General features: G+C 32.2%; 1 protein-coding gene across 1 annotated transcript; it reads right to left on the reverse strand.

Moving 5' to 3' along the window:
* Positions 1–463: 463 nt before the first annotated feature.
* Positions 464–19,767, reverse strand: MED23 (mediator complex subunit 23). The gene is made up of 17 exons (XM_068777251.1): positions 19,606–19,767; positions 19,289–19,533; positions 18,437–18,569; positions 17,490–17,672; positions 16,012–16,784; positions 15,076–15,476; positions 14,246–14,420; positions 13,551–13,720; positions 12,224–12,342; positions 11,248–11,435; positions 10,001–10,181; positions 8,878–9,023; positions 6,863–7,086; positions 5,652–5,891; positions 3,976–4,420; positions 2,565–2,771; positions 464–2,079 (listed from the first exon to the last, which is right to left on the reverse strand). The coding sequence occupies exons 1-17, from the start codon at positions 19,645–19,647 to the stop codon at positions 1,941–1,943; spliced, it is 4,011 nt and encodes a 1,336-aa protein (XP_068633352.1). The 5' UTR covers positions 19,648–19,767; the 3' UTR covers positions 464–1,940.
* Between the last annotated feature and the right edge of the window lie 369 nt (positions 19,768–20,136).

Genomic DNA, 20,136 nt, shown 5'->3' on the forward strand with positions numbered 1-20,136 from the left:
TATCGCATATATTTTTATACACGTAATAACAGAACAATAAGTAATTTCCTATTATTGTTTGTACCTTCTAATGGAGTTTAGTGGATTTTTACTAACATTACATTCGAATAATCGAAGCAATTCAGACACATAAATCAACGAATTGTTGTTCATCGATAACCAATTAACATTATTAACAATTGGCGAGTTTTATGTTCCTACGTTAACTTTATATATTGAAAAAAATAATTTGTTAATTCATTGCGTTTATAATCTAAATAACGTATTTAGTTTACATTTACAAATTTTAGCCACTTAATCGTTGTTTAATTACTCATTATTATTGCGTTATGTGCGCAGATCGGATATTCTTAAACCATTTTGACGTAAACTTATGTTGGCTTAGTATAGAGAGAACCTTTAAATCGAAATCATCCATGAATATTAATGGGCGAGTGAAACCCACTACTACACCTTATGGTAAGCTGCAAGATTTTGAAAATAGTTCTATTTACTGACTTATTGAAGCCAACTCCATATTTTCAAAGTTAACTGTAGATAAAAATGCACTTGAATGTCCGATCTCTGATTATCTGTCACGGTGTGTGTGTTACTCGTGTTACATATACCACAAAAAGCCTTTCGTAATATAAAACAAGTAAATCACACAGAATAACAACTTAAACTTGATATACAATAACCTATTCTTATATACGTAAGATTATATTTGCCTTATAAAATTGTGATTATCTCAATAGAAGTCATTGTTTTATTTAATTTCACATAGAAACAACCATTCGTTGCAAAAGCCTTTAATACTGTAGAACACAGCTATTTCTCACTAGTTCGTCTTTATAAACCACAGTGTCATCTAGCACTGGCTAACCTTTGTATATACAAATATTATGCGTATGCATTGAAGGTGTATAATCACTGTAAAAGAATTGACTATTATCATCATATACATAACTTGAACAGTTGATATAATAAAAGTAATAACAAGTACACCAAACGTTCTCTATGAACATTACACGTTTAAAGAAGCATGCTATTATTCATAGAGCAAATTGAAATAAAAGTATGTCACACAACAATGGTATCCAAATAAACATTAGCTACTTAAATAACAAGTAGACGATACAAAAATATAAAAAAAAATCCTAGCATTTCAATTGTTTTTTGCTGCATATTATATGCGACAAAATCGGGGCAAAAGACAGTAAGTTATAAAATGACAAAAATACTGTTCAAAATTTTATCTTACTACTTAATTGAATAATATTGCTATATCAGTATAACACCTATGTACGAATTACATAGTTTTCTCATGTGTTTTAATGTTAAAATAAAAAAATTAAACGTGTTAATGAGAGTAGGCCTTATTTTAGTCCAGACATAAGAGAAATTTGACCGACTGAAACATCATTTTTGACTTTATATCGACAGACGGTAGCTCCGTTGTATTTTTACCAAAAACACGCGATTCGCAATAATCAATAATTCTTATTTATTCACAAACTAAAAAATAAATTGTAATTAATGAATGTTTTCAGAAAATAAACTATTCGGGCTATAAAATGACGTCGGTGAAAGTCGATCAAATGTCGTCCGAATATTGTATGTCGGTAACCGTTGACTAATGTATGTCGACCAAATCTCAGCCGGCATGAATGTAACATTTTGGCAATTTTTTTCATCGACTAAATGACTACAGATCAAAATGAAGTCAACTAAAGTTTTACTGACTAATTCTGCCATCCTAACTGTATATCGAATAAATAAATGTCTACCAAATGTGTGTAAGACCAAATGTCTGACGTTGTAAGTGTTGTTCGGAGTACCAACAATAAAAGCGAGCGTTTGGTGCATAGTGGCTAAAGTACAGTAAAGACTACAGCAAAAGCCAGTCACTCCGAGCTGGAACTGGAACTCGACGGCGTATAGCTGTAGTAGTCGTTCTGCTACGCGGTGTTTATCTGCTCCACGTTGAGGTGAGTGATGAAACGCAAGCGCATCTGCAGCGCTGGCCGTAGTTTGCGTATCACGACTTCGACATCGTTCTTCATCGTGTCGCCGACGAACATGTATTTTATGTGATAACTGTATCTTGGTTGAGGAAACTTAAAAAAAAAAGTGTTTAAACTTCGTACAACGAATTACATTAGGACACCATTTGTTGACAAAACATGCATTAATTAGTGAGATGAATTAACATTTACTTATATAATAACATAACGTCGCTCAATATAGTAACATATACTTATGTTGATAGCTAATCTGTGACAAATTGTAATAATTAGAATAGTAAAATTATATAAAATAGCATAAATATGCATAAAGTCTGTGACATTTAAGGAACGAGGCGATGAACTTACGGAAATTAGTGTGGAAAAGAAGAGGAAAGATAGATCTTAATAGGAATGACAGAAGAGCGTAAATATAAAAATATGAATGTAAATAAAATAAAATAAAATAAAAAAAATTATATTTATTATATATTATGTATTAAAAACACTTCAATAAATTGATTTAAGAATGTTATCTATGTAAATATAAATAATTGAAATTCCATTTAAAAAGGATACAGCAAGTCGCATATTGGATCGATAAACTGCAAGTGTGTCTGCGCCTTGTCTATGTGCGCTAGAAGCTCGTACAGGGTGATTGTGATTTCCATCACAGCTCGGGAGATGTCCGAGTTGAACCGCTGCAGGAACGGACCCACCAGGTGGCACAAGAACAACAACTGTGTCTCTGTACGTATCTCCGGCGCCAACTTATCTTTCACGAATCTGAAAATATTATTTTAGAAGAATTATCTTATGTGCCTGTCAAAACTTTGAAAAATTGTTACGTAATTATGGTGTTGTGTTATAAAACAATAATGAAGGCTAGAAACCGTGTACATTTATAATTAATGTACATTAAATGGAATCTAAAACACAAATCCAAAGATAAAAATATATTATATGTATACGTAATCGGGATTTCCATCTACGTTCTGACTCATTAAGATATATCAGGAAACATACGGTTCAAAGGATTTGGTAGGAATATTAATTTCGCCGAATAAATATGATCTTAGAGCATCGGATTTGACGAAATTAGCTGGCAGTGGACAGTTAAGAGGACGTCCACTACGTACGTGAAGCGGGCTAGGGACAGCTAGTTCATATATATAATGTAACAAAAAGGTTTATACATTTTTAATGAAAAATTAGTTACTTTTTTGGTGTTGAAATTTGTCTGCTGTATTTCAGATTTATACACTAATACATTTCAAGGCCAAGCAAGCACCACTGACTTCATCCATTTAACTACTCCGTTTAATTTCTTACTATTATTTTATATGTGTTCTCAAAAAATGATGTGGATAAATAAAATATTAGTAAAATTTTTCATCTTAGTAATATTATTAAATATTCAGATTTACATTGTATATTGCAAAAGGAGAAATAAACTCGACACATTCTTTTTCCCGTACAAAACATTGTTAATTAATATACCTCCATTTAAAAAAAATTGTCGTAAATCAAATATGCATATAAATATAAAGTCCGGTAAAATATAACAAATAACTTATTTTTCGTTCGTAATAGATGTTAATTATTAACACATTAAATCGATAAATAATAACACCAATTGTTTAGGTTCAAATATAATTAACATAGGTACGGTTGCTAACTGCAGTAAAACTACAAGTCAGCAACACACTTAAGAACTTTTAATTTATTTGTTTTCTTTTCTTTTGGAATGCAACAGGCTAATAAATTTTGACAGAGTCAAGGGCAATTAGTAAATAACAGTTTCCTATTGATAAGGTTAGAGTTATGGTAAAAGAAAGAACAACATTGAAACTAAAATTACGCCAAACACGTGTATTTGAAAAGTAAAGTATTTACTACCGCCAAATGTTTATCTGCATTGTTTTATGTTAAATTTATAAGATCTACTAGGAAATGATAACTAAATAAAAAGGCTTATATAATTACTTACTGCGGAACCTGCATGATCTGCCCGGCCCCAGCATGATACCAGACTGCGTGTGCCAACGCCAAAGTTAAGCTGTATTTATTCTCCAGCATGGCGTCTTTGGTGGTCGTCAAGTTGAACAATTGGAACGGTGAATGAGTGTAAGGCCACTCCATCATTTCTGTGCTCATTATCAGTTCCAATATTCTATCATGTAACACATTCCAGTACGGGTCGGGCAGAGCAGCCATTATCAACCCTATCGCGTTTACCCAGAGTTGAATTTTCGTTGCCGGGATAACGACGAAACCTTTCGTTACTACGTCCAAGAGGCTGTTCCCGACTGAATTAGGCGGGAGAGGTAGGGACATGATTTCAACGCATGTCACATACAAGGAGTGCGCTGATGGATTCGGATACTCGTTGAAGCGCCAATCCGTGTTGGGGAAGTGAGAATGGCCGGTCATTGCTGATAAATATTTAAGAAAATTTAATGCAGTTTGACGAGCAAGTAACTATTACAAATTTAAAAGTTACTGTCTGAATTTATTTCTAATTTAATCATCTATCATTCTAAAGCAAAGTCTCAACTTTAAAGTTCAACTTTGAACTTTAAAATTAATGTATATTCACAAAGTGCCTATTCTACATCAAAAAAGCGAATATTTAAAATTGTATGTTAAAATTCGTAAAATATATAAATAAGGCTAATAACGTGTTTGTATCATCATCATTTCAGTCGTAGCGTTCACTGCTTGACATAGGCCTACCCGTAGATTTTCAATACATTGGAAGCGGCATTTATCCAGCGTATTCCGATGACCTTAAAAAGGTCATCTATCCACGTTATGGGCTGACATCCAATACTGCGCCTCAGTGGCCACCTTTTCTACATTGCATTATTATTTAATTTCAACTAATATAATCCTAATTCATGGAGAGTATGCCTAGGCCATAGAATTCCAACCGGGGCGGAACCATTCACTAGAGGGAGCTTGGATCTTGTCAAGAGGGTGGTAGCGGTACCAATGGTGCTTTACGAATGCGTTATAAAATATCTTGTATTCCCATAAAAACATGTCGTTTATAATTAACTATTTAATAAAAGGGGAGCTGTTTCCACAAAACCTATGTATAAACCAAGGTCAGTCAGTTATGATAGTTGGAAGACGCTGGATTTAGGCCCCTTCCTAACGGTTCTATTTGAAATATAAGGGAGAGGCACATTATAATAAAATCATAAAATGTTAGTTTAAATATATCAAGAAACTTTTTATGTGTGTGACGTTCATACAATGGTCTAACTGGTAGGTGGACAGAAATCATGATCGCGAGAAGTCACTGAATGCAGGCAATACAAGATCGATCATTGTGACGGACTTTTGGCCTCCTGCAAGGGAAAGGCCTCCCGCCTTTCCCTTGCAGCAGGCATTCATCGGTTGACATAATGTGGAAGCCAGCAGTGAACGTCTTGAAATGACGACGATGAAAGATACCTTAGCTAAACGACTTCTAAATTAAGCTATTTTGTATTATAGTTAAAATATAACATATAGATACAAGAAAAGTGGTATAATAAAAACCCTATGCCAATGGACAAACAGCATTTATGTATGACAGAAAACTAAAAGGCAGATTCTTTGATGTTGTGTTATCCGGTATTTTCACATTTAAAAGAAACATCATGTTTGAAAGGATACTGTCCACCATTCTATTGACGAGACTGAGGTAGTAGTTCAGATCGGGAACCCAGCCGGTTGCCTCAACTTCAGACTTGGCTAGATATGCCTGGAAAGCTTCTGTGGTAGCCCACCCAGCCGGTCTGACTTCCTTCAAAGAACCCAGCACCGCATTCACCAGTTTACGCTTCAGAAGGGGCTTGTCGCAAAGTTTCGATTCATAATAATGCAAAGTGTTATACAGGAAAGTTATTGGACGGTCTGAAACACATATAATATTATATTTAATATACACCATATCATTTCAATGAATGCAGAAATGCAGAAAACAGAAGAATTAATTCATACATGTACGGTACAAATGTTTTCGTTGATGTCCTCCAAGTAGTTTTTTTTTTATAATACTGTTATCAAAAAGTAAGACGAATATGTTTATAAAATGTAAATATTTTATTGTAAATCAATTTCATTCCTTTCACAGTAATACTTCTTCGATAAAAACACTTTTGCCAACGCTTTTTTTAGTCTACGAAACAGTCTTTTTCCGGTATAGCCTTAGACCTCCGATTCAGTTTTTATCTCCATAATTGTGTCAAAACGGCATTCCTGCACTGGCCTTTTAAGTTTGAATACGAATCAGGCGAATACAGTGGTTGCGGAACGATATGTGCCGAGTTTTTTGCAAACAAAAGTCGTGAAGGACCAATGCAGTATGACATCGAGGCTTCACATAAAACATACTACAAAATGGTTTGTGCTTTAGCCATTAATCATTAGGTACACTCCCGTCCTATTGTTTAGTGCACAGAGTGATTAGATATCGGTGTATATTGGTGACTGTATAGCTTATTTGGCGATAAATATTTTTAAAGCTATTCCAATCACCTGTATAATGTAGTCACTCAAAAATATGTTAGGTTAACTTATTTTTTCTCTTGCAATGTGACTGGCCAATAATTAATTTTAATATATAATGATCGAAATTAGGTCAACGCGTGTCACGCATTACTTTATTTATTATTTCTTAAATTCATCCCGTTAAAGCGTTTACACATATTACCAACCATTATCACAGTCATTTCAGCCGACTGAAGCTCCCTGCGAAGCATAGGTCACCGTCTAACATTGCCAAGATGACTGATTTTGCGCTCTCCACATCCAGCGACATAGTCAAAGTCGCGGGATATTGTTGGGCTATAACCAATTACCCTGTACAAAAAACAAAAACTTACCATGGAACTTGTAAAGATACCCAATGTGTTCGAGCAGTTGTTCCAAGTTCTTGCTGACTTGCGGGATCTCGAGGTGACGGTGCACCACGACGTCCAACACGGGTATGAAACGAAGACACACATTACTCAGGTACACGGGTATGGAACCACCGTAGGCACCGCTGGCCTCTTCCGGCGCGAACTTCTCCGGATATTTTCTATGGAAAGCCAAATGTTTATCGTACCTGAAAACAAAAAATAATATTTTATGAACCCTATTATATTTTACCATGAACTACATCTATTTTATTACAGTTATGAATTTAGTACATGTATTTCTCTTCTTAATTCAGACAAAGAATTTCTTTGAAAAAGAATATACTTTAGCTATTATTTTCAAGTGTCCACAGACGCTTGAATTCACTAGGAACGAATATTTAATAGAGCAGTGGTAGCTCAACGGTAGAGTACTGTGATATGCGAACGCAGGTGGCGGGTTCGATTTCCGGGATACAATTTTATATAATTCATACTTTATGCATAAACAAGTTTCCAGAGGATGGGCAATAGCATTATCCACGTACCATAGTGCGATTGCCGAATCACATACCAAACTTGGCGCTTATGGTATATCAGTATTAGAGTTGCCACACAGAAACAATCCAAAACCGACTTCTTATTTTCAGTCATCTAATCGTCTAACCACCTATAGACTGTTAGTGACTGACTGAGTCAGATAAAACCTTTTCATATTTTTATTTGTTTTTTATACTTTTTATATTGACAGTTTGTGTCGCTTTGCATTTTGTCTTGTTCGTTCGTTCTGTCAGTCTATTGTTTCGTATTATTTTACTGTTACCGACTTTTGTAAAATTGTAATTCCCACCAGCATTTATTTAATTCTTTTATACAGCCCACACGCTAGTCAATATAATTAATTTATATGCATCCAACTGTATCAAATTGATGATATTCATTTCGAAAACTAGAACAAAGGTTCCCTGTCATTCGGTTCCAATCTTTAGCTGGCTCTTAAGATTAAATATGACGCACAATCGTGCAACCTTGCACTTAACCTTATTAAAAATTGGTTCAACTCTCAATCTTAGTCAACGTAAGTTTCAAAACCCATCAATCGCCTAACAATCATTCTTCACAAATATTTGAGGTTTTTGACTTCATTGGTATGAAAATTATTTTGCTTTTATTACTTGAAAGACAGATAAATATAAATGACGTTGCCAATCTACACAAATATAAAAAAAAACATATACAAACTTTCTCAAAACAAAGAATAATTCGCTGTGTAAGATTTATTGCAACACGAGACTTCAGACTGACTCATCGAAAATAGTTTGCGCGCCTTTGACGCTTTATTCGCGGAAGCGACAGGACGTTAGTTCTAATTATCTTATAAGACATGTTTTGCAATAGTTATATAAATTTATACAGCGATTCTTATATTTTGAAAGCCTAGCGATAGTTTAAAATAATATTTGGCTCAGTAAATATTGAAGTCAGTGCGCGTTTCCATTTTCTAATTAGCCTGATATTTATTATGACAACACGTCAGCTATATCTACAATTAAATATATGACACCGCCGTCAATTCAACGACAGCATCCAGATATCGATGGGTCAAATTTTACGCATCATGCAGTCTACTATGCTAATGTGAGTCCAAGATTTATTAACAAATAAACAAAAAAATCTTTATAAAAATCCTGGCATCTCAACTCCGTAGAGCCTTGTACTTTTTTTTATTTTTAGTTATTTAAAAATACTACAAGATACACACACATGTATAATAAAAGAAAATTTATTTAAATATAGAATTACATAAATGATGTAGTTATGTAATTTTGTTTTAATTAATAACATGTTTTGAGCAACTATTCTATATGTATACGACATGTATAATAGATTTCCGAGGATTGATTCGAAAATGCCTGCATCAAGCGTGTACCATGACCTTAACTAGTTTTTCTGTCCAATTTGCGGGTGGACCTTTTACGGGTACATGTTAAAGTTCTCACCAATTATTTTGCTTCCAGTGTTCTGGTGAGTTCTCCTTGACGAAGTCTTGGGCGCGATTCCTGAGTTCAGAGCCCTTGAGGAGCAGGAGTTGGATGATGTACAAGCACACCTGGCTCTCGTTACCATCCAGGTTTGGACGTAAAACCTTTAATAAATAATTAAATAAAAATAAATAGAATGGCAATATCATAACACCTAAGTAATGCATTCCATATGGGCAGGCCCTCCATTAGGTGGAACAACAACAGTAGCTGGAAGTCTTTGTATGCTTGCAACGCAAGACCAGTTATTGTGGTGATCTTTAGAGGAGAGACATGATGATGATGGTGAATGAAGTCTGGTTCATTATTTTGGTTGGGTATAAAGTATAGAATATTGTTGGATGTATATTTAATGACACAAATATCGATTAAAGATTGTTGGTGCCATAATTCATCAGATATCGTATATATAAAAAAATACACAGTAAAAAGACATACTATATTACCCTGAAATGCTAATGTCGTCGGAAGACTTATAGAAAGTCTAATCAGTTATAAGCTACTAATAGGCCATCCAAAAAAACTCTGACGTATAACGAATTTTTGTATGTCGCTCGGAACATAAATACAGATTCAAAATATCTTAATTCGTGTATATTTTACACGCAATTCTGACTTTAACATTATAAGTTACTCTGCTCGGACACAGTATACATTATCATAACATCAGCCATATAAATCAGTCAACAAACCAATTTCGTAATTGGATTAACCAATAAGTCTTGAATTCTACAAAAGACATATAGATTTATTTAACTATATACATACATTTTGTTATTTAAAACTAATAAAATATAGGGCTAATATGTCTTAATGAACTTTATTATATATGCGTAAATTCAGATACAAGAAAGATTTGTTAAGTTCTTGAATGCAAAGTTTAGGCGTTATGAGTTTGATTTGATTTTTTGTATGTATCATGTGTCTGTCAGTATTTTTATATAAAATTTTGATTTTTAGCGGCTTTTAATCTTTATTTTAATTTCTAGCCTAGCCCTTCTATGACTGTCTCCGCTATTTTGAGTATATAATAAAAAGTCCTAGACTATATAAGCTTTTTAATATTTTATAACATACTTACAAGACACAGCACCAGCCGATCGATGGTAACAATATTGTACTTCCACACAATATCATTAATGGCGTCAACGCATTTGTTTATATGCGGCCCACCGGCTGGGTTTGTCACTTCGTACATTAAATAATCACAGAATTTTCGCAAATGGGCCGACAATGCTCTAGCTCCAATACGCTCTAATATCCTAAAAAAAATATTAGTGTTAAATTTACATTAAAAAACATTTGTTAATTAAATTATAAATTTTAAATAGCATCGATCAATTGAGAGTTTGCTGTCCTTTATAAAGAAAATTAATTCTTTTCTTATGTTATGTAATAAATAGGCCATGAAATGTGTTGTGTGAATTTCTATTTACACACCTTACTCGGAAAAATGGATAAATTATAATTAAAAAACATCCAGTGTAACTCCCTAAAAATAGTGAAAAGTTTGACGACATAAACATGTTATTCTATTTTAACAAAACATCAGAAAGAAAACATTGATTCTTGTAGAGGTCATAGAACGAGATAATATATGAAATTTTCATCTTATTCTGTAACCGTATTCACATATTATTCCGTAATCACTTCATATACAGGGTGATGATTGATTATAAATATAAAAGCTTTGAAAGGGTAAATGTATACGTATTTGTCAGCAAAAAGCTTTTCCACATATTTCTAATCATCTTGTATTAAGTGATCACTCTGAAATATGGAACACTTATACTTTCTATTAAGATGCGACAGGCCAATAACTTCTGACATTACAAAGTCTGCAAAGACAGATAGTAAACGATGATTATTTTAATATGTAGTTACTCAAATTTGAAAAACGCTTTTTCTTATTATCATTACGTTATTTATAATTTCTGTAACTAACTTTTGATTAGTTATACCATATATATTTGTTGAAAGAAAATGAGTTATATGTTCACACACTTTTACACCTATAACCACCCATCATGTATTATAGCACATACCCTAAGGCTTCTATGAAAACATTTCATTTCAAAATTTAAATCCGTAGTTAAATTTGCATTATATTACATTCATTGATAATATATTAAAGATGACATATTTTTTTAAATTGCATCTGATCTAACACAATAATATACGACGGTATACAGTTTTTGAATTGTAATTTATTTTTATCTCTAAAAACCAGTAGGAAGTAATTTTGAACATATTGAGAATTTTTATTTCAAGTAAAATTGTCAAAAAATTTGAAACAACTGCAAAAATTATATCAACAAAAAGTCTTACTTGAAAGCAATGGGGTTTATCCTGTTTGTTTCAAAGATAATCTTCCAAAGTAAGCATAAAAATAGTGGAGTACCCGGCACAGAAAAATGTGATACTATATCATTATCATTTGCCATAGATGACCACTTCCGGTACTCTTCTTCTACAAATTTCTTCAACAACTGCTTATTTTCTTTCGGTGATGGATTCTGTAACGTGAAAAGTAAACAAAACAGTGTAAAAGGAAGGTAGGGGAGGCGATGCGTGAATGTAATGTACGTGCATACTGTATGTTGAATTTATGCTGAGTGATAGAAATTATGAAGGATGAAAATAGTAAAGTATATATCCCTGTCCCGAAAACAAGATGGGGGAAGAGAATTTTTAGAGGAAAAAAGTCAAAAGTCTCACTTTTATAAGCAAGTGAAAGAGACAGTCATCATCATCACTTCTACCGTAAGACGCCCACTGCTGAATATATGCCTCCCTCCCTTTATGTCCAGACAGATGGTATTCATAGGCAATAGAAAAAAATTTAAATATATATGTTTACACATGGTTACTTTTTAATGGTATACAAGTAACAAAATTATTATCATATCAAAATCATTATCTGATTCACTGTAAGTTTATTTGTTATTTATATTAAAAATAATATTTATAATCGAAGTTTCCTGTTATTAACATGTTTCAAATCAAAAATTAAAAATAAATCAGTTACATGACAAGTCATAGAGTACATAGGAACTATGTAGATAAAAGGAACAAAAAATGTTTATACATCATCTTAATCAAATCATTATCTTGTGTGTACACTTGATGCAGCTAGACAGGAAGTTTCCACCCATATTGAAAAACTATAGGGTGGCCAGTACTGGAAGTCTTGCAATTGGAATGATGTTAGACTGATTGATATAAAAGAAATAATTCGAATGAAACAATTTGTAAGCAATCAAAACACCAAATTATTTAAAATAAAAACATGAAAACTTATTACCTGAGCAAAAAACTCGACAAGTGGTGTAGGGAAGCATTGTATAGTGTGCTGTGACCACATGTGAGGAGTGTTGGTCATTATAGTTGTCAGTAACTCCTTGACCGCAGCTCCATCGCTACCTGTAAAACCAATATTATGTTGTTAAACCATTACATCACACATTTAAATTTGGAAATTAAATTATATTTGAGTAATATTTATAACAGACATGTCGTCAATCACACATTTAATTTAAGCTAACTGATCCAATAGACATTGCCCTGCCACAACTATACAATTCTACCATAATAAATAAAAAAAAGATATTTACAAAACACAGTGTTGTTATTTGTAATGCTTTATGATACATAACATCAATAGTTTATATTAATTATCAATACTGATGCGACAAATACTCAACAATTTTTTCTTAACGATTTATAATTATTTAAAAGACAACCATTTCCAAATCACATAAGTGCTTTTACCCTCCTAATTGCTAATGTTTTTTTTTTTTAAATTGGCAAGGTATGTATTTAGTTCTTGAATATATTAATGTTTTAAGTTTTTAATTAATGTTTTAACAAACTAAAGTGAATTACCTGAAGACGTAAATACTTGTGTAATAGGCAATTTGAATTAATCTTTTAATAACTCTATAACCCAAAAAAGGTTCATTAAGATTGTTTTGAAATCTGAAGTGATCTTGATGTGCTTCTTTGTATACATCAAAATTATTTACTAAAAAATTTAACAACTTTAAATTGTATGCATTGTGTCAATGTTGATAAATAGTCATATATAGTCTAAATAACATAATATTACATTGCTTACAAAACTTGTTTCTTCAAAACTTTTTTCCAAGAGTATCTTTTTTACAATTTTATTAATATAATGTATAATCTCTAGTAGAGCAAGAACAGTTGCAATATATTGGAAGTCAAAAAATTTCAACGATATTTAAGTTTATGCTTTTAACTTTGCGGATTGACATGTGTAACAATAAGGGAAAAAATATTTTTAAATTGACATTATGCTAATATTTTTGAGAACAGATACTTTATTCATTTTAATCATTTTAGATATAGGATGTCCACAGCTGGACAAAGGCCACCCCAATAGATTCCAAATAGACCGGTCGCAATCAACCTCTTCCAACAACCTTAACATGGTTGCCTTTCCTACCTTGTGGGTTGACAACCTTCATTGCACTTAGCTGTTCATAGTTTGCACTCCAGAACCTTAATGCTAAGGAACAGCTGACCACTGTTATGCGCGGTCTTAACATTAGAAATTGGTGAAAGGAAGAGTAAAAGAAATAAACTGGATTAAGTCAAATGAAACATACCTGCCCCAGTCATATGAATGCCTCTAGCAAGAGTTAGCACAAGTACTCTGTTGAGTTCTTCACTGTCAGCGGACACAAGAGACTTGGGCTCGGACACCACGCGGGACATCTGTAGTTGCACGCCAGAACTTCCCAAACTAGTGATTAATCGCAACGCAGTACTCTCAAAACTAGAAATAACAAAAACAATAATTAAATACCAAAGAAAAACATCGTGAAGTATCTTCTTTTGTAACAATTTATAAAGAACCCAACATTGCCTCTGAAATTTGTGAGTAAATAATTTCCTATTCATGTTCAAAAGGTTTAAAATTGTTAAAGCCCTGAATAAAATTTTAACTATTTTAAAACTAGTTATAACTCACGTCCAAGGGGTAATAAAAGAAGCTATACTTACATCATTTCACTATTTAAGCCAAACACAAAAATGAACAAACTTGTGATTTATTATAAGTAACTATAAAGCGATGTGTAAATAAACTATCAATATCAAGTAGTATAAGATAGAAGAAAAAAAACTATAAACTTATTAAAATTATAAGTAGTATAACAGAAGATAAATTATGTATAAAACATTATTTATCTTCTGTTATTTTTTATATTAATCATTTTTTGCTTTTTTTTGTAAAGTCAGTACAAGGAGATTCATACTTTAGAATATATTCTTTAGTGTTGGAAATTAAAATAATACTTACCAGAGTTGTAATTGTGTCTGGTTTGCTTGAGGGCAAGCAGCGAGGGAATGAATATGTGAAAGAAGAGTCACTCGGTAGTGAGGCTGTATGTGGTGAATGCGGTACGAAAACATATCCAGTAGATTATGTAGTATGCCCCATGCGTGAGATTTGAAAACATTTGGAAGTAGTTGATCTGTGAACAAAAAATGTTAATTAATAATAAAATATATCACAAACATAAAATGGAGGAAAATCAATAAATTGTTTCTTTTTGTTTTTTAGTAACATATTAAAACCTCCTTTATATTTTTAAACACAATACTTTAGGTAAATGTGCAAATAAATAATTATTAATGACTAAGAATATGTTCAAACAAATATTGATATGAATTCAAACTATATTTTTTAATGTTATTGTAAAATTTTAAATCAATGAATGACTGACATGTATATATTATCAAGCAGTTAGAACAAAGAAAGAGAGAAGAAACACTGATAGGTGCTTGTATCATTTAAGCTTACTGTCATCAGGTAACTTGATTCACTTTAAATATGCAGGTCGTCAGCCTCAAGCACCATACCTGGTAATCTTCACCACAACAGGATAAACTTTTTTTGTCTTCAATCGCACTATAGCCTAGATATCGCGTTGTCTTCAATCGCATTATAGCCTAGAATTTTGGGATTGTTTCGCTAACTTATAGTGGTCACTTCAAGATGTGACCACACAAGATTGTTATTTTTATTTGGACTGAAAGTTCTATGTCAGTCTGTAATGACCTTTGTCTATATGTCTACTTTGAATATATACAATGAGAATAAAAAAAAATCAAATGATCTTTACTCACTAATGAACCCTTTAATTCCAAGGGACTCAATTTCCGTGTAAACAAGCAATCGGCTATAAGTCTCCACAAGTGCTGGAGCCATCATGCTACTTCCCGGCAAATTTGTCTTGTTCTGTGCTAATTTCGCCACATGTGTAACTATAGAATGTATCAAGGACATCTTGCAATGCAACGTCAAACTGTCTAAAATGCACATAGAGAGTGGCACAGTTGGCAAAGGTGTCGCAGGGTTGCCATTCGGCAGTGACTTCTGGTTTCCAAACAAAGTTTCTATAATAATTCCCATTGGTCTGGCATAGTACTCCTGGTTTGTTGAATATGCATTACAAAGAAGTGCAATACGATAATCTGAGCCCATAAGAGTGGGTGTGTTGTTAGAAGTCATAAGATGTTGCAGGAATCTGTTGATAAATAAAGTTTTGATTATATTGTTATGAAAACAATTATTAAATTAATATTAGTATGGTTAAGCCTGAAAGGGTTGATAAGTAGTTTTGCGTATATATTGTTTTCATGCTAGTCATGAAAATTTGATAAATAGAAAATACAAATTTTTTATGGCACAATGTCCAACTGTTACATGATTTTTTTTTACACATTTTGCCTATTCTAAATCCAAATAATGCCTGTTATGGTTATAAACATAGAAATAAAATTGAAAGTAGATCAATTACAAGTAACTGCTGATAATGCATCAATTATATGATTAATTTAATATGAAAACCTCAGGTTTAATTATAATTGTAAATGTAAATTTATGTAGCTGTTCTTGGCACGATCATAAAAAAGTATCTTTAAAAGCATGTAATTAGCTAAATATTTCAACATAAAACAGGATATTTACTTAAAAAGAATCAAGTTCACAACAACAACATGTATTCATTGATTTTTTTTAATAATAATTAGTTCAGTAATTAGACAATCTTTGATACTTACTCATACTGAACTTTCAAATTCTGCGGCATTGTCATAGTCTTATGCTCTGTCTCTGCTTTCTTAAGTAAATGCATCCAAATGCACACTACTGCCATTTGGTGTGTGCAATGTGCTCGTGTGCAATCTGGCACAGGAAGTGGTTCCTTTTCAGGATACAATAGCTCATGTAATTTAATTATTGGCAAGAAATTGGACAATGGATTCCTTTGAATACTTCCTGAGATAAACTGCAGAAGAACCCACATGAGGTGATCCCTGCCTTTCTTCATATCATGACCGATTAGTTTGTTATGCAATCCCATAACAATATTAGGAAAAGATGCAAATCCAATCAAAATTAAATATATTACTTGCGATGACAGGTGTAGCCAGCACCAGTGTGTGGTTGACATTTCATCATCTTCATTCTCTTGTTCACTTTTCTCCATTGGTAATATCATTAATTCAACAAGTTGATCTTCAAGTGCTATACAGCGCTGTTTATGCTGCTTTTGTAAGCCAAGCATTGAACACATCATGTCTCTTGAATATGGCTGTTGAAGCACATGTCTCAAAAGCGCGATTTGTGGTTTCAGTAACTCATCATCATAAGGCAAGTTACCTTTCAATAAAAACTTCAAAGTTGTTGGGTCAAGTCGCCAAGGATTGATTAGGTGATCAGCGTAGCCAGAAAATTCTACCACGGGCAACATATGTGAATGCCCTATTATGGATACCATTTGGGCACAAGGTTTGAAACTCTCAACAAATGTTGTTAAAAGCTTCGCAACCTGCTGCAAGTGAGTTTTTGATTAATAATTGGATCACCCCAAACAACTTCATATGGGACTATATTGCTCTTGGTTAAGGGGTGGCTAAATTATCTTAACCTATTTATCTGAGCACCAACATAACTAGATGATGTTGTAGCTAGTGCACTCCTGTAGTCAATTCAGATCAGCTTAAATGGACTGACTTACTTCAAGACACAAGGACCTCCATTAGGGACTACAAGCCAGGACAATTTTCATATGTAAAAACTTATTAGCCTATTGTAGTCCAATACAAAACATAAATTTATCAGATATATTTCATAGTAATAACTTTGTTTATTAATTGAATGTCACAAAAATATGTTTTCTGTGATTGGCTTTCTGTATATTGCAAGACTTAATCAATAATTTGTCTATAATTAATAATGTTTTTTTTTTAGTTTTATGGCACACAATTTTTTGTTTGAATATATCCCAAAATAACTTTTGAGTTTTGATTTACTACAAATAGGACAAAAGTTTTTACAGATTTTACTAATTTACAAGAAATTTCCTCATTATTTCCCCGTGTTAAACACTTCCTTGTATCTTAAGGAAAATAATTATTTTGTAAACTGAATGAGCTATTCTGGGGGTTTGCCTTTAACAACATATTTCACAATTTATCTTGTGTAGCAGCAACTCTATATTGAAGAAATATTATAACACATTAAACGAGTCACTTACCCAGTGAGGCCAATGATTATTATCAGGATAATCTTTTTGAATCTCAGTGACTATAAAGTATGCAGGCAATAATGAAGCGTTGCGGTCAAAAATATACTCAATAACATTATACAAAGCTTTTAACTGCGGCATTGAACTTGAATTTAGTTTCATAGGCAGTGTATGTGCCTTTTCTCTGCAACCCTGGAACAAAAATAATGTCATAGATTTGAAATTATAGTATGTTGGTTCAGCCAATAGTTCTACACCAATAAATAGAAATTTTAATAGATACAAATAAATAATAGACCCAAAGACTGTAGACACTTACAGACAACATTTTAAGTAATAAGTCATCATTTCTTTATAGATTAAATATAATAGAAACAGGACTTATCTTACCTACATAATTATTTTAAATGCTAAAACTATTTAAACTGTTGATTGTTAAAAAATATCACATTGGTGATGTATCACCAAAAGTTTTAAGGTATTATGTCTGGACATGGATTCACATCAAGCAGAGGAGATATTTATGTAACCCGGGAGACTTAAGAGAGCTTAAAGGGGTTGAGGACATCTATTGATGATCTTGTTACTGACACTAAAAGGTGCCTTTTTACAGTTAATTTAACACAAATCATTAATTATAATTATGAACAATGAAACAACTTCCTCGCCATTATCATTTAAGTGCAAGTCCACTACTGAGGGTAGATGTTGCCTGGAGATTGCTAATGAGACTGATAGGAAGTGACCTCCATACAGCATCTTCCAACAGCATCAACAAGATTGTCTATGTTGTGTGTGTCCACCCACAACCTGGCATGGGGTGTACAATCTCAGCACTTGCCCATTTGTGGTTTTCACTTCAGAACCTTTAGGCCCCAACAATGTTGTTGTTTCACCTAGCGGAGGCCTTACCCACTAAGGCATTAAAATAATTTAATTGAAATGTTTTTACTAACCTTCATTATTTCTCTAACTCCTTTGTAGTCAACCCCACCAATGATTCTTCTGATGAGATTAAAACATTCTATCCAAAAATCAGCATTTTGATAAACCAACTTCTCACTGACTAATATGCAATCGCACAGCATTCTAAAATGAGGATTTATATTAATAACTAACAGCACCATTAGTCTACTATTAAATGTTACTAGCCTGTCTCAGTCCATTATATAATAGAATGTATTATAGAATGATCACTTTATTTATTTATTCAATTCCCTAATGTTAAACCATAATTCTATACAAAAAGAATTTAATTATTTCATACAATGTTAATATTATATTGTAACACAACATTTGGTTTAAGGTTGTTTTAACATAATGTAACAAGTGGCAAAATTACATCGAGTATTGGTTACTTGTTTTTTTTTATTTATTATTAAAAAGTATCCAAACATATTCATAGTCAAGTTGTTTACATCATAGAAAATAAAAGTAAAAAACTTTTATAAACAAGTGCTATTTAATCAAGTATTCATAATTTTCATGTTAGAAAAAGTAAATTATAATGTATTAAATGATATCTATTCAGTCTATAAAACTATTTTACAGCAAAATGTCCTTCAGTATGGTGCCATGGTAACTGATAATGGGCTTTGATACATAAACATATGCAATGCTCATCAATGTTTACCAATAAAGGAGTAAACAAAGTATAAGAAACCTCTACACGGAATAATTATTCAATTAAACATAGGAAAGGCTTTATGTTAATTTCTAGTAGTTGAGACATGTAGTTAACTATTGATTTAGACATTAATAATTAAAAATTAATAACTTTATAACGAATATTCAGAAAAAAATCGTACCTTGCTTGCAGAATATTGGTGTTCACCAGGTTTTCCATTAGAGTTAGTAATTGTTTCATTTTGTAGCGATTAGTTAAAATCGCAGTGAGTGTCAGATACTGCCTGATGGCAGATTCCTGTAAGTCAGCACTTAACGTAGTCATAACAGCACATAGTTTCTTCTGATAAATAGCTAACCTCTCATTTTCTTGTTCCGGTTTATATACAAGATAGCAACTAAACGCTTCTTCTACGGCCTCGACTCGCTAAAAAGCAATAATTTTTAATTAATCTAGAGCTAAAACAAAGAAAAGCAATCATAAATCATTTAAGCTTACCAATATTTCGTGGACAATGTTCGCAACTTGAGAATCAGCCATTTTAGAGGTCCAAATTAAAAGCAATTTATCAATTAATACAACTAATTTCTGTATGTTTAAAATGACTTTACTAATCACATCAAAATAACTTTACACATAAATAAAATAAACAACTTTTTTATCGAGACATTTAAATAATCAAAGTTTGTCAACTTAAACACACCAAACCAACCATAACTAGTCAATGTTTTTAATTTTGTTTTTTTTGGGCAAAAGTGACACTGTTGCTGGAAAAAACGAGTAAAATACTTTAAAATTATTCATAAATTATTCACTATTAATTATTTATAATTAAGTTCATTAGATTACATTATTTTTTAAAAAAGATATGTAGTGAAAATTTATTGTGTAACGTGATTAAAAAATAAGTAATGAGGTTAAACTGCTCAAATTAAAAATGTTGATATATTGTGTTAAATGTAAAAATAAAATGATAAATCGACAGCGACATAGAATAAAATTAACAGGAAAATTATATTTAAGCCATAA

The sequence above is a fragment of the Battus philenor genome, unplaced genomic scaffold (genome assembly GCF_028537555.1).
Source record: "Battus philenor isolate CCGP_79_NKW_IND1 unplaced genomic scaffold, ilBatPhil1.0.hap1 SCAF_1, whole genome shotgun sequence".
Lineage (NCBI taxonomy): Eukaryota > Metazoa > Arthropoda > Insecta > Lepidoptera > Papilionidae > Battus > Battus philenor.